The sequence below is a fragment of the Rhinolophus hipposideros genome, assembly GCF_964194185.1.
Source record: "Rhinolophus hipposideros genome assembly, chromosome: 5".
Lineage (NCBI taxonomy): Eukaryota > Metazoa > Chordata > Mammalia > Chiroptera > Rhinolophidae > Rhinolophus > Rhinolophus hipposideros.
This window is the reverse complement of record NC_138051.1, coordinates 66,594,055-66,610,908: the sequence shown is the minus strand read 5'-3', so window position 1 is coordinate 66,610,908 and position 16,854 is coordinate 66,594,055. Positions and strand designations below refer to the sequence as shown.

General features: G+C 33.2%; 1 protein-coding gene across 6 annotated transcripts in view; it reads right to left on the bottom strand.

Annotated features, from left to right (window-relative positions):
- Positions 1 to 16,854, bottom strand: part of KIAA0586 — a 107,346-nt gene that overhangs the window by 34,731 nt on the left and 55,761 nt on the right. For all 6 annotated transcript variants that reach the window (XM_081048845.1, XM_081048849.1, XM_081048846.1 and 3 more), the window contains 4 exons: positions 16,718 to 16,852; positions 14,962 to 15,142; positions 6,670 to 6,824; positions 3,424 to 3,532 (listed from right to left, as the gene is read on the bottom strand). In XM_081048845.1, coding sequence (XP_080904971.1) covers positions 3,424 to 3,532; positions 6,670 to 6,824; positions 14,962 to 15,142; positions 16,718 to 16,852 — 580 coding nt within the window. The remainder of the gene's footprint in view (positions 1 to 3,423; positions 3,533 to 6,669; positions 6,825 to 14,961; positions 15,143 to 16,717; positions 16,853 to 16,854) is intronic.

Sequence of the window (16,854 nt, the reverse complement as noted above, 5' to 3'; positions counted from 1 at the left end):
ATACCCCAAAAAATCTAAAAACATTTATCTGTAAAGATTTATGTGCTCCAATGTTCATTGCAGCTTTATTTATGGTAGCCAACGCATGGAAACAACCAAATATCCTTCAATAGATGACTAGATAAATAAGTTGTGGTATATATGCACAATGGAATACTATTGTATGGAATACTCCATGAATGGATCTGGAGATTATTGTGTTAAGTGAAATAAGTCACACAGAAAAAGTCAAGAACCATATGATTTCACTGATATGTGAATATAAAACTGAACGCAACAAAGGAACAAGACAAACAAATAAATAAACAAAAACTCATAGAAACAGACAACAGTTTAGTGGTTACCAGAGGATAAAGGGAGAGGGAGTTGGTAAATGAGGGTAAATGGAGTCAAATATATGGTGATGAAAGGAGAACCGACTCTGGATGGTGAACACACAAGGTGATATATATATGATATACTGCAGGACTGTACATTTGAAACCTATGTAATTTTACTAACCATTGACACCTCAATAAATTTTAATTTAAAAAAAGTGCTAAGATGGCTAGGAATTAAACTCAAGACATAATGTCAAAAAAGGAAAACATTTGTGATTCTGTAAGTTTATTTCAAACAAAAATGTAACCTGCTTTTGATAAATTACTGCAATTACATTTATTACTTTTAGCATTTCGACACATATTTTCTGAGTGACCTACAAAAAAGAAAACTGAAGAATGCTGTGAATTTCAAGCAACTTAGACAAATGATCTGTCTTAGCATACAAACACAAAACGTGATCTAATTTTTCCCCATTGATTATAGTATAGTATGCTTGACTTCCTAATTATTATTTATTATAATGGTCTTAAAATTTAAAAAAAAAAAGAAAAACTAAAGGAGGAAAATATTTTTTAAAGGTAGCTACTTTAATATATCACTCTGTAGAATTAATTGTTCCTGGGTTTGCAAACAAATAAATGGTTTTAAAACTAGTCTCAAAAACAAAAAAACTAGTACCTCATTTGTATTGAAGAACGTTAACTTGTACAGTGAAAGGGGAAAAAAATTAAAATGACTCATTAAAATCACTTAAAAAGTTGCTTTCACTATAAAACCATTAATCTGGATATAGAATCAGGTAAGTGATATCATGTGGTAAAAAATATACCCAAAGAATTCAATAGCAAATGAAGGAGTATTACTCTTAGACTCCAAGGATGTCATCTGTTGGAACAATCAATGCAATCTCTCTTTTTTATACTAAAATCTGAAAGTAATAATCAAGGCGGGGGAGGATTTTACAGATTTCCCAGAAGCATGCTGCTAGAACCTATGTCTTAACCATATCTTCAGTTAATTATTAATGGATGACCACTGAAAGAGCTGCTACTACTAGTAAATTGCTTGATTTTTTGATATACATTTTTTGATATACACATCGTAAACTAGTACCCATTTCAAAGTGAAATACATAATATCTCCCCCGGAAACAGCCATAATTTGGGGATCAGATATTCTTAGAAGCATTTATCTGCCAGACAAGATGTGGTTTTGATTCCCTAGTGGTAAGGTGAATTTCCTTCATTATCTTCAAGACCTCTGTGTATGAGATAGGACTGAATTCCTTCAAGGTCACCCAAAGTCCTGAAAATCCCAGAGGATGATTTTGGCACTCTGACTCTCCTTTCCTCTGAAACATTTGGCTATGTCTCAGAGTTTCATCAGGGAAAAAAAAATAAAACCCACAAAATTATGGGGAAAAAGTCATAACTAACTGTATTTGCCAAGGCAATCATATGCATTAAAACATATTCAGTATGGAGATATGTATCAATTATAGAGTGAAACACTTGGCTTCTATTTAAAATGCTCTATTTATAGTTCCCTGGGTATTTATTTGTCTTAGCCAAACCTGACATAGGTCTGCTCTCCTAACTTCTATATTACGTAGATGTAAAATTAAATGGGAAAAAAAAAGTATACATATTAAGTCCACTGTTCTAAACTTTTTCTAAATAAAACTGCCCTCTACTAGTAATACCTGAGTATTTTCTAATTCTTCTTATGATTTTTATTGACTTATTGAATGTCAATTGGAAATTATTTAATGACACTGTTTTAAGTCAAAAATTTTACTATTGCCATCTTGTGGTCAGACATTCATATATATGAAACTGAAAACAGCATCACTTTCCTAGAGAGATATTTATCTTTAAAATCTTCCAAAGATATTTCCCTATAAGCTAAGAAAAATGATCATTTTGTTACATATGCCATCCTCCAAGGAGACATAATTCATTTATAATTTTAAGAAATTATAATTTTCTAAAAAGACTAAATTTAATGTATAGTCACTGACCATGAATGGTAACAGTACTCATTTATAGTAGGTCAGGAACACTCATCTGATCTATATACTGTCATGATTAACTTTAAATACCATGAGGAGAGTTTTACAGGCAATTTTGCATAGGATTCTAAAATACAATATTAACACTACTCGTACCATGGTTAGGCTAGAAAAGTAGTTTGGAAAGCAAAGTTGTGACAAGTTGGAGCAAGAGAAGAACAGAAAACAAACAGAAAAGTAAGTACCTAAACTTCATATAGTATAATCTTAATATATATCTTGAGTGCTTCCTTCCTACTTTAGGTCCTTCCCAAAATGCCAAATGCACAGCTATATTTGAAATTATATTGGCACTCCATAAATGAGATAAAAAACAATAATTAGAAAAACAAAGAAAAACACTCCACTGCTTAAAATATTCTTAATACTTCTTCCTGGATTGTGAATAGAAAGTTTTAAACAGAAGACATCTTAATTTCTCCTACCAAATTTCAGAATTCAGGTTATACAAATTTTAATGACTAAAAAGCATGATGGCAAACATAACAAAAGGCCAACAGCCTTGCAGAAACATAAAGACAACATCAAAATGCTGTGATGCTGACTGTAGTTCACACAATTTTGATAATCAACCAATAGTACAGAAAAGTTCATGGATATGATAGCATTTACCATAAGAATCCTTTGTGTTTTTCAGTTGTACTTGGTCAACATCACCACACAACACTAAATGGCCTTTACAAAGCACCATAATCCCTGCCTTTATCATATTATAATTTAAGACAGACAACTATGATATAGATATAGACCTAGATAGAGATAAAAAGACATTCAATTTTACAAGAACAAAATGGTAAGATTAAAGGAATACTAGCTGGGAGTTATAGAAATCCATTAGAAATAGAGTTTATTGGTAAAAAGAACAAAGACATGGTCAAATATAATACCAGATTCTTTATCCCAATGGACTAAATGAGAAAAAACAAACAAAAAGAAAACCTAAAGCACAAGACATACGTAAAAGTAAAGATTTCTCATATCAGGACAAGTATCACACTATAATATTATTAAAAGGAAACGAATCCTACCTTGTTGCTGTGAAAGTGAAGTATCAGATTTACTTCTTACACGTATTATACGACTTTGTGCTGGCTTGTGTTCGACTTGCTTAACATCTTGGTCTTGCTTTTGTTGGTCCTGAAGAATTTAAGACATGAAGTCATAGTATTATTTTTAAGATTACCTTAAAATAATTTGAGCAATTAAATTACTTAGATGTTCATTATATAAAATTTGGATATTGTGCATGACGTCTAATTGACAGATGAACGATGGAGTACATGTTACTAAAGAAAAGATATGCAAATAAAGTCTTTAAAAAGATTTAAATAACATACAAAGATTTCAAACATTCAAATAATTTCTGCCTATCTTTACTAGAAAATTCAGAGCTACTTACAATTCAAACTATTCTAGATATATATGCATGATGGATTTAGACAGGATAAAAACTTAATTTGGCTGTAAGCACTCTCATATAACTAGTTTTCCATAAAATGAAAATTTGCATAATGCACTGCAATTTCCGAAGAGCTTTTATATACAGCGACATAATTTAATTCTCACAAGGGTGAGAGGTATTGTTATCCTCCTTTGCCATTCAAGAAATGTACAGGCTACCATAAGTCCCATCATCTCTCCTCCATAACCTACCCAAATTTGAAATTTATAGCAGTCACAAATTCCTTTACAATCACACATCACAAATTGTGACGACTTTAGCCATTTTCTCTCTTGCTTTTCCCATTTCATGAGCCTAATTATAAGTAAGTCCCTGAAAACAGCTACCAGATATACTTTGACAGTAACTTCAAAAGATATCTCTGAACTCTTATCAACAAATACAAGCAGAGAAGAATGTGAAACAGTAGTGCACATGGACTCAAATATAACCACCCCAGCTCTGGCAGGCACCTATTCATCTATAGATAAAAGTGAGTTATTTTAGACTGTAGTCCTAACAACTAGCCTTAACTCTGGTCTTCTAAGTTTAGAGTCATTAGTCATGTAGGCTCCTGCCTTGAAGGAAATATTATTTTGGTTTGCATTTCGAAGATGGGTATTACGACCATCTCTGGCTGCTTCAGCTCAGAGCCTCCCTTCCTTAACCATGGTGATGAAGGGCTGAGTATGATGGAGCCAAACAGCTCGTGTTTAAATCTGGCTAAGTTGTTTTCTAGTTTTGACCTTGGGAAAGTTATTAACTCCTCAAACCTCAACTTCTTCATGCATAAAATGGAGATGATAATAATAATTAAAAAAAATAATAATAACTATCTCATTAGGCTGTTGTAAGGATTAAATATATAAAGGCTTAGAACAGCATCTGGCAGAGTAAGTACTATAAGTGTGTACTATCATTATTACTAGCCATACTTCTCTATTAAAGAAATCTAACAAATGAATTTTTTGAGGCCCATTTTTCTGATGACACAGCATAGTTTTATTTTAAAGTAGGCCAACAATTAAAGGAAAGCAATCTTTCTTTTATTTTTTAAATAGTTTTTTTGAGGTATAATTGACTGACAATAATCTTCACATATTTAAAGTGCACAATTTGCTAAGTTTTGGCATCTGTATATACCCATGAAACTATCACCACAATCAAGACAATATAATGAACATATCCACCAATCTCAAAAGTTTTCTCATATGTTTGTATTCCCTGCCATTACTATAGATGAGTTTGCATTTTCTAGAATTTTATATAAAAGGAATTATAGAGTAGGCACATTTGAGGAGGGGGTCTGGCTTCTTTTCCTCAACATAACTTTTGTGAGAATTGTCCATGTTACTGTATGTTTCAGCAGTTCACGGCTTTTTATTGCTGAGTGGTATTCCATTGTAGAGATTATACCACCATTTGTACACTCCCTATTTGACGCACATTTGTGTTGTTTCCAATTTGGGCCTACTACAAATAAAGTCGCTATGAACATTCATGTCCAAGTCTTTGTGTAGACATGTTTTAGTTTCTCTTGGGTAAATACCTAGGACTGAAATGCTTGGGTCACGTGGTAGTTGCATGTTTCACTTTTTAAAGAAATTGCTGAATTGTTTTCTAAAGTGGTTGAATCATTTTAAATTCCCAACCAGCAGCATACGAGAGTTCAGTTGCTTTACATCATTGCCAACACCTGGAATGTCAGTCTTTCTAATTTTTGATATTCTAATGGATGTGTAATGGTATTTCTTTGTGGTTTTAATTAGCATTTTCCTAATGACTGATGATGTTGAGAATCTCTTTATGTACTTACTCGCCATCAGTATATCTTGGTGGGGTAAGATATAATAAGATATAATAAGGTAAAATATCTGTCCAAATACTTTATCTACTTTTTATTTATATTGTTTGGTTTTCTTAATATTGAATTCTGTGAGTTCTCATATATCCTAGGTATAAGTCTTTTATCAGATAAGCAATTTGCAAATATTTTCTCCCATCTGTGGCTTGTCTATTCATTCTCTTAACAGTGTGTCTTAAAGAGAACTTATTTTTGATAAGACCAATTTATTAATACTTTTCTTTCATGGGTAGTGCTTTTGGTGTCATTTTTGCCTAATTCAAGGTCAAAAACAATTTTTATTTTATACAGAAGTTATTAACAAATATTTCTGAACCCTACACAATGGTGTATTTCATACACAATCTTTATTTTACATATTTTTGGCTCTCATCCTCAACACCATACTATGCTATACAATACCATGCAATGAATATTTATTGAGTAAATTAATCCACAGTGATAAATGCATGTTATTACACAGGTGTAAAACTGTACTTACTAACATGAGCACTTTTTTTATGTCTTGAAGAGTAAATTTTTTTTTCAATATGTAAGACTATATGGATCATTGGCTTAACTCAGTATGAAATCTTATTTTCATGGTAACACATTTCGCAAATTTTAATGTAATAAATATTTATTGACTACCTACTACACACAAATTTATAAGCTAGATATTGCATAGGGATACAAAGGTATAAATGAAAATAGCTACTAATTAGGCAACAGACATTTTACACACATTATTTTTAATCTTTAATTTAAATATGAGGAAATTAAAGCTTAGAAAAAGGCTGAGGGTGTTGAAGGTCACAGCTAGAAATGAAATGAGCTAAGATTTATACCCAGGCTTGAGTAAGTAAATACAGGAGGCATGAGTTGAGGCGATCTTACTCCAAAGACTATGCTCTTGAGAGTGTACCATGCTAAGGAAATACTGTTACCATCCTCATTTTAAATGTAGCACAAGTACTACTGATTGGGTACCTGACAATAATCTTCAGCTGCTTCTGATAATTTAACATCCTTTGCTTGTGCTGTCAGAATTCTCGTGGGAAGAGCAAGATGAGAATCTGGCTGCAACTCCAATTCTCCCAAGCTCATTGGACCATGACTAGCACATGAATCTTCATAAACACCACCTGTTATCAAATATAAATAAAAAGTTAAAATAAATTGTTAATTTATCTTAGACAAACAATAAATAATTGACTAAAATTACCAATTATTTCTTACCTGCTGAATTAGAAGTAGCAGTGTACTTCAACCAAACACCAAGCCTACATTGCAAATAAAACCAAAGCTCAGAGAGAATGCAAAAAGCGCCTATGTTCAAACAAATCTGTGGACATTCTAACCTAAGTTTCCAAGCAATAAGTTGCTCATTCAGTCTACATCCAATCCCCATTCCTACACACCAACTCCTAACACTCCAGCTTACCTTTTCTATCAGTGAGAGTCAATACAATACTATCTAAAATGTAATCTCAAAGCAAGGGGCAATTTCTTGGCTAGAAAATGTTAGTATTACTTAGCTCTGTTTTGTAGATATTTTTCTTCAAATGATCAAGTTCCTCTTTTCCTAATCTAAATGGCGTCTCCACCACATCAATAAAAAGAAGACAATAAGAGCAAAGATACCTATCTAATAATAATGTCACTATACTTTTATATTATACTTTATACTCCAAACACTTGCATATACATTATCTCATTTAATTCGAATCTCACAATCATTCTGTAAGGTAGGGCAAATCAGATAGTATAACTGTCTTTCACTGACAAAGCTAAGGCTCAGGGAAGTTAATGGTCCAAAAAAATCAGAGTAAAAGATACAGAGGAATTAAAATCCTCATCTTCAAACTCCTAGTCACTGTTCTTTATTTCACATTCTTGCTAAAATATTTCTAAGAAACTCCTGCTTTTCCTAATTAATGGCCACCTTTTAAATATAACACAGTATAGTCTATCTCATTTTAATCAATAGAAATAGACCTGAAGCATTATACATAAACTAAATTGTTTAAAATAATATTTTAAAGACTTCATAGATATTTTCCATATAAATACAGTCTATTGACAATTTCTTAGGTTTAGTAAATAGTCACCCTCTCATCTCTTATGTTAATCTATATTTTCAGGTGAGTTTTGCATGAAGCAAAATACACATAATGAGTTTTAAGCTTTATCTTTCTGGTATTCAATCTGCACAAAACAATTTCTCAACATTATTATCTGTTTAATTCTCATTTAATTACTAGCAAAACATAAGATTAATTTAAATAATGGTCATAATATCCATCATTTAGAGTAACTATTGTTCTAGACCTTATTCTATAATACCTTTTTCTATTCCTATGTCACTTTTCCAACATTTTCTTAAGACTGGCAAATGAATGAAAAGAATTAGCACATAGAATGTTAAAAGAAGAGATTAAAAACTGTGTGCTGATTATATAGTTATATATCTAGCAAAACCCAAGAGACTCTAGTAAGGAAAAAGAAAACTATTAGAATTATTAAGAGAATTTGGTAATGTGACTGGATAATAGAGAAATATGTAAAAATCATTGGCTTTTCTCTATATTGTATCAATATACATGTAAACAATTGAAAAATAATCCTTTACTATAGTGACTAGAACTATAAAATAATTAAGAATAAAATTATTGAAGAGGGCATAGAATCCATATGAAGAAAATTATGAAATCTGCAAGATCTGTACGAATAGTAAGATATACCATAAAAATTTCAATTCTCCCAATATTAAATTCTCTCAATAGACATAAAATAATATAATTCCAATTAGGGTGATATTTAATTGAAAAAAAATTTTTAAAGATATACAGAAGAATAAATGCCTGAGAATTGCCAAGAAAAATATAAAAAATAATTTTAAAAACGAAAACTTGCTCTATCGATAACAGAAAGTGCCATAAAAACCCAATAGTCTAATACATTTTAGATAATAAAGAATGTTTTAGATCCAGAATACTTAGAATAAAGAATCCAGAAAAATATTCCTACATCTATGGGAATTTATTATATTAGTTTGGTGCAAAAGTAATTGCAGTTTTTGCAATTATTTTTAATCTTTTAAACCACAATTACTTTTGCACCAACCTAATACAAATTGGTTAACATTTCCATTCAGTAGGAAAAAGATAGCTTACGTAATAATTGATACTGACACAACTAGCTATTTATCTGGAAGAAAATCAAACTGGACTTCTACCTTATACCATTTGCAAAAATAAATTCCAGATAGACTTAAATATAAATATATACTAAATAATGAAAATCTTGCCAAGAAAAATGTAAGAGACCACAGGTATAAGCTTGTGTTAGGGCAAACCTAAGCAAGCCATGAAAATACAGAAAATATAAAAGACAGTAAGTAACCGTACATAAATTTTTTTTTTCATTATATGGCAAAAGAAGATCATAAGTAATGTCAATGAACAAAGTATAAATTTGGAGAAAAGTATTTGTTACACAGATGACAGAAAGCATTTAAAATATAGAAAAGTTACAAGAAAAATGTAGAACCTACTCAGATAGGGAAAGAACAGAAGAAAAAAATCCAAATGGCCAACAAACATGAAAAGACTTACAAAATCACCAGTAGTCAGAGACATATATTTAAATTTCAAAAATGGCAAAAATAAAAAGAGTAATAAACACAAATTCTGGAGACGACGCAAGGAAAGGGCTCTAATAAATTGCTGGTAAAGACAAATAGGTTTAAACTTGTAAGACAGCAACTTGGCGCATCTATTTTAAAATTAAAAACATATTTGCCTTTGGACCCAGTAACCATTCCTGGGAAACTATCTGATAAACATAAAATACAACAATACGTTAGGATGGATATGTGTATAGATATGTACTCTAGCACTGTTTATAGTGGGGCAAAATGGTAATAAAGTAAATATCCATCAATAGAGCAATGACTGAATAAATTAATGCACTAAACACTAAAAGGTTTTATGCAGTAATTAAAAAAAATAAATTTAAAAAATAAATTTAACCGATATCAGTTGACCTGGAGAAATTTCCAGAGTTTACTGAGTAAAAACAAAATGCAGGCACGTGTGCATGATATGATCTTAAATTGTAAAATAACGACAAACACACACATCGTGTGTATCATATATATCATATGTGTGTGTATGTTTACAATTTTATATATGTGCAAGGAAAATAAAAAGTTTACACACCAGAATCTTACTATTCACCTGGGATAAGGCATAACATGGCATAGGAGAAAATGTGAGGAGAAGGGTAGATAGAGGGCACTCAAAAAAAACAAAAAGTCTGTAGTTTAAAGTAATATATGATATAATCACATTTTGTTTTTATGTAAAATTATATGTGGTTAATGTATGGGTATAAAGAAAAAAATTAATTAAAAGGACACAAGGTAAATTTGGATGAAAGAAAACTAAATGTAGAAACCCAGTAAGTATATAATCAAACATTTCCTCAAAAGCATTAAAAGTGCATAACAGCGTTTAACTCATACAACACCCTATCATTCAACATATATTTACTGACTGTGCACCAGGTGCTACACACTCTGCTAGGTGACAGGGATATGACAGTGAACAAGATAAAGTCTCTACCCTCAAGTGAGATGACAAATCAGTGTGTTAAGAGAAACATCAGGCAGGTGACATTAGAGGACTATACAGAAAGCACATATGACAGGTATCTAACGCAGTGATAAGGTCAGGAAAGGATTCTACAGCAATCGTAAGAACGCTGAATTTGCTGTGTCTCTTCTAAAAAGTATGTTCACTGAGTGTGGGTGTGTTGTCTATATAAGTTAACCCTTTGTAAGAGGGATGCTTAAAGTATTTCATTCAAGTCAAATTAATTTAATTAATCATAACTTCAAATCCCTAATGTTACTTGACAACCATAGAATCTTATTGTTATGACAAAGCAATCGTGGTGGACTGTCAGAGAAGACTAAGGCCACTTGAAATGGCCAGTGCCAGCAGCTTTAGGTCAGGCATATCTAACAGATGATCCCATTTGCATGAAACCCAAAGGCACCTCAAATTCTACATGTATAAAACCCCACTCATCTGTATTTCCTCCTAATTCTGTCCTTCCTCTATATTCCCTCTCTCTCAGGGAATGGAAATATTATCTACACAATCATTCTAGCCAGAAACTTACACATGTCTTAGACTTTCCCTTCTTTGGTACGTCTCAGATTTAAACTAAGAACTGTCCATTCTCCTCCATAAGTGTCTCTCAAATCTCCCTTTTTATATATCCTTGCTGCTATATAATGTCTCACCAGGTTTATTTTAATAGCTCTCTAACCAGGCTCCTTGCCACCACTCTTAATTCTCTCCAGTCTACCCATCACATCGCACCTGAGACGATCTTGCTAAATAAAAGGGAAATACGATCATATCACTCATTTTCTTATAATCCTTAATGGATCTGTGAATATCACAAAACTCTCAGAATTGGTAGACATTCAAAACTGAACTTTCCGTGGGGAAAAAAAGACTGGCATTATTTTCCATTTTGCACAAAAAATGAATCCCTACTGTCTTAGAGTAAATCCAAAAACTACTTGATGTATCATCATTCAGGGTTTTTTAGGACCTGGCTTCTACTCACTCTTCCAATCTCATTGCATCCTAAGCTATAATTCATTGATAAAGTATTTATATTTCCCTGATTAGGTCTTGCTATTCTTCAACTTTATCCCCTTGTCTTATTTCAGATGTATTCTGCCTAGAAGGTCCCTCCTCACTTACCACATGGCAAACATCTATTCATCTTTGAGAAGTCATTTCAAGTAAGCCTCGTCTCATGCATGAAGCCCTTCTTGATGGTCTTCCACAGGTACAACTCTCTTGTACCCCCATCCTATATGGACTTCTTCACAATAATGATAATATTATTGCATGTTTTTGCCTTCTCATCTATTATGTCTACTAGAGAAAAAACTCATTATGAACACAGCCTTACCAGGTTTTATATTCCTAGCATCTAGAATGTGCTTAGAGCATAGCAAGCTTTCAAAAAATATTTTCTAAATGAATAGATAAACACACTGGAACATACTTATCCTACTTCACCATCTAATTTCTTTAAGATTCAATTTCACACTGGCTCTTGTGGGAAACCTCTGAGCCCTCATGAGTGGGTCGAGTTCCGCCTTGGAGCTCCCACAGCAATCTGTGTTGTACTAATCACACAATATTATAATTGTCATCGTTCTTGTATTTCTCCTACACTAGTTTGTAAACTTCCTTGAGAGCAGAGGTCTATCATCTCTCTATCTCAAATGCCTAATATACTACACAGTATATTCACAGGTACACTGTGAATTTATTTAATAATACAAGTTTCCTGAGTAAATGAAGAGCTATATTTGGGTAGTAAATGCCAGAATTCTCACAATTTGTTCAAAACACCAGTTTACAGTTTAGGGTTCCCAAGAACTCTTCAAGCTTATTTTGCATCTTTTCATTACTCAACCCAACCTGAGAGTCTCAGGATTAGAAACAGTAGTAGGGGACAATGGGTTGCAAATAGGACACTTTCTGAAAATAAGCAGGGGCAGAGAAAGGCAAAGTAAGAAGAGATGAGCCTCTCTGTAAGCAAAAACATTAAAAATCAATAAAAGGCATGCGATTAGCCATCAGCAGAAATAATGATACACGGGAATCATTCTTCTACAATAATCATTATGTAACAAAATACTGGAAGGAATTTTTACCCACTCCAGGTATTATTAAGGAGAGTAACTCTGATGTGCCAAGCACTGTGCTAACTACTTATATGCATTGTCACTATCCCTAATAACTTTATGAGGTGGCTACTATTTGTGGTAACCAGCCTCCAAGAGGCCCCCTGATCTCTGTCTCCTGGTATTCACACCTTTATTTGGCCCCCTACTCTGTTATGCTAGGATTGGTCTGTTACTGATAGAATGTGACAGAAGCAATGGCATGTCACTTCTGAGATTAGGTTATGAAAGACGTTGCAGTTTCCATCTTGGTTCTCCCTCTCTCAGGTCATCTGCTCTGGGGGAGGCCAGCTGCGGTGTCAGCAGCAGCTCTAGAGAAAAGTTCATGCAGGGAGGCACTGAGGCCTCTTGCCAGCAGCCCCCCATGAGTGAGCGTGGAAAGCAGATCCTTCAACCCCAATGGAAGCCTTCAGATGACCTCAGCCCTAGCCAACAGCTTGACTGCGACCTCATGAGAGATCCTGAGAACCACCCAGCTAAGCCAGCCCAGGTTCATGACTTTCAGAATTGTCTGAGATAAGAAATGTTTGCTGTCTTCAGCTACTAAACACTGGGGTAACGTGTAACACAGCAATAGATAACTAATACACTAATACCACCGTCATTTGATAGATACAGACACGGGCTCAGAGATGTTAGGTTGCCCCAAAATACACAGAGCTGGAATTCAAACTGATAGCTGAAACTCCAAAATCTTAAATTCTTAGCCCCTCTACTATACTGCCTCATCTATATGCTCAATCTTGCATTATCCCACATTACTTTTTCCAATTAGATTAAACAAGTATCTGCAGTGTACCCGCTATTAAAGATGCACTGTACTGTAGGTAATGTGCTAGACACTTCCATAGGTATAAGGAGGGGCTAAACAGAACATATTATTCTCTTGGATTTCATTCTGTAAGTGTTTAACAAGGTTACCTATCAGTTCTCAAGTGATCTGTGAGAGCCACCTAGTGTCAATCCTGTGTAACTGCTATCTACACCAATAGCTGGACACAAATGTGTCACAATTTCTGTTTTTTGAAGCCTACAAATTTAAGAGAATGTAAAACATAATGTACTCACTATGCGCACAAAATGAGAAATCATTCCAATCTTACTTTACATTTATTTTCATGGAAAATTGTCTAGAATTACTTTCAATTCTGAAATGATATACGGTATTCACTCTGTAAAACTGGGACTTTAAATACTCCATACCAATGTTTTTGTCACTTCAGGTATTTCCTTTTCTGATTTCTAAAAAACCAGCATACCTCGAGAATGGGAATGGAAAAGTAAGTAAATCCAAAATAGTTGATCCTCATTAATTTGAAGATTCCATATTTGCAAATTCACCTACTTGATAAAATTTAGTTGTAACCCCAAATCAATACTCGCAGCACTTTCGCAGTCATATGCGGACATATGCAGAGAAGCAAAACACCTGAATCACCCTACATACACTTTACCAGCTGAGGTTGGACACAGTGATTCTCTGCGTTCTCACCGCAGCTTTTCCACTGTAAGCAAGTGGACTTTTTACTGTCATTTTAGTGACATGTTTTTCACATTTTTGTACATTTTGTCGGTGATTCTGCTATTTTAAAATGACCCCCAAACATAGTGCTGAAGTGCTATCTAGTGTTCCAAGTGCAAGAAGGGCCTTACAGAAAAAATACACGTGTTAAATAAGCTTCATTCAGGCATGAGTTATAGTGCTGATGGCCCTGAGTTCAACGTTAATGAAGCAACAATATATATTAAATAAGTGTCTTTAAATAGAAACACACATAAAACAAGGCTATGTAATTTATCAACTGACACAAATTTTATGATCAGAGGTTCATAGGAACCTAACCCTGTATTTTCCCTCAGAGACTCTAGAACATAAGTGTACTGCAGATAATGAGAATCAACTATATATGCTAATGATAGGTTATTTTCTATTCTGTTCTTATTCCTAAAGTGTTACAGCAGAAAGTTTAAGTAACGAAGTTCTAAAATAGTCCTGAGTGCACTGAGCACGGAGTCAGAAATTCATACAGTGTGAAGAGTGAATTTCTACAGCATTAGCTAATTTACCCTTGTCCTAAACAAGTACTGTTATGTTACAGTTTTGATGGGCGTTACATTTTTTCAGTATGTATTAACATAACTGTATCACTATGAAAAAACTTTACTAACTTTAATATTACTAACATTATCTCATGCACCACCCACCCAGGGATTCATGTACCAACACTGATAAATGAATCCCATTTGGGGAAACACTGCTATGTATACCACAAAAAAGCTGTTACCAAACTTTCAGTTATAAAGACCCTTTTTAATAAAGAAAGTTTGCACGTTTCCACCTGAAAATAGTTATGCTTTTCTCAATTCAGATTAGGAACACACTATAAATAATAAACAGAATATAGCATTCAACATGGAAACAGCACAAAGAAAGTACGATGGGATTCAAAGCGAATATTTTAATAGATGCATCAAGAAGCAAATATTTTGGTGTATACCTGTAACCATGTCAAATTGCTGAGATAATGGCTTCAGAGCACGTTTTTGATCCAAAGACTCTGCATTAGCGACAGGCTGCTGCATGTGGACAGAATGTCCCGTTAAGATGTTCGCTGCCGCTGCTGCTGTCAGCCTGGGCCTTTGTCCTTCGCTAATTTCACCCACACTGCTTTCCAAGTCCTGTAGAAAACAAAAAACAATTGTTAAAACCATTCTATTAAAATCAAGCCAAAGCGGGAAATATTTGTCAAACACCATGCATGATCCACACCACTGGACTCCTCAAAGGTATTTCAGAAAGTGCTTATTATGCCACATACACACTACATGAAAGGCAAGTTTAAAAAGTTAGTTTAATGAGGCATCTAGCCACAGGCTTTCTGTTTCATATCTTGTTTTTGTATGAAGTTAAATAACCATTATCTATTTTTTTAACTTCAGATTAGATATCAATACAACACAAGAAAAATTTTAAGATATTAAATGCCTCCACATATTATTGTTCACAAAGCTTCAAATTAGAATGATAGAAAATTTATCTCTCACTCTTCATTAATAAAGATTGCCTAAATTATTAGTATAAATTTTATAATTAAACAACTGATGAAAAGGATATACCTTAAGTGATATAAAGATTATCCCTATACAAATAATTACATTGTTTATAAGTATGCAGACTGAAGATGACTACTTTAATGTTTAATAAAGTTCTTTCCCTGCGAAAGTACAAAAGTAAAAAATGTACAAATATGCTTATCAAATACATGAAGTAAAAAACTTTAAAAAACTAAGACTTCTATTTTTCTTTCTGTATTAAAAATTAGATACCTAATCATTACCACATTTTGTGATTTGGAGATATTCAAATTAATACGTTTACTAATCAAGAACAGAATAAAAATTCTAATACCTGAAAGCTCTCATGTTTCTCATTTAAAAGGAGTTTAATTTCAACCAAGTGGGGATTTTTACTAGAATATATGAAGAAATAACTACTGTAACATCTTCGATGACTCTACTGACTACAAAATAAAATCTAACTTCTTAGCCCAACATTCAGGATTTTCTATAACTTGCCCTAATTCTTCTCCATATGTTTCTATCACCCCTTAGTCCCTTAATCTGACTTTTCTTTAGGAATACCAATTGCCTCCACATCCTCTAAATAGAAAAGGATTGTTTTGCAATTAATACGAAACCCTTGGAGACTCTTGGGCAAAGTTTAGTACGATGGCAGATACATTTTCTCTCAATATCATGTCCTATATGATATGTCATCAAACTTGAAACAGTTTTTCCTCCTCTGAGTCCATATACACTTATAAAACACAGCTATTTGACCAGTTATTGCACTGTAATTAAGCCCTTTTCTCTCCACATGACTCTCAGTTACTTATAGGTAGGAGTCCTGTCTCATGTCTCATTCATCTTTGTATCTTTTCCAAGGTTGTGTCTGGCATACAGCAAACCCTCAATAAATGGTGGTGGAAAGAAAGAAATAATGAATGATTCTCATAAATCACTTAAAAGAGCTTCAGTTGTTTTCAACTATAGAACAAGAGGGTTGCAACAAATGGCCCAAATTCCTTTCAGCTATAAAACTCTATAGCACTATAATTCCAGGTTAAAGTTACTACAAGGCTGAACCCTAAATAAGTTGAAGTATTAGCATGCTTTAACTGAAAGTAGAAATATTTTATTTTTTCCTGTATGTATCTACCCAAAAAAACCCAAAAAATTAAGGTCAAAAATTACCTCTGAAAGATAGACTGCTTGCTGTGAAACTAATGATTCCTGGTTTTGTTTCGCAAGAAGAGAAAGAATTGCATCTCCATGAAAATTTTTATGGGGCATTCTAATCACTTGTCCTTCACTAGGAGGATCATCTTCCT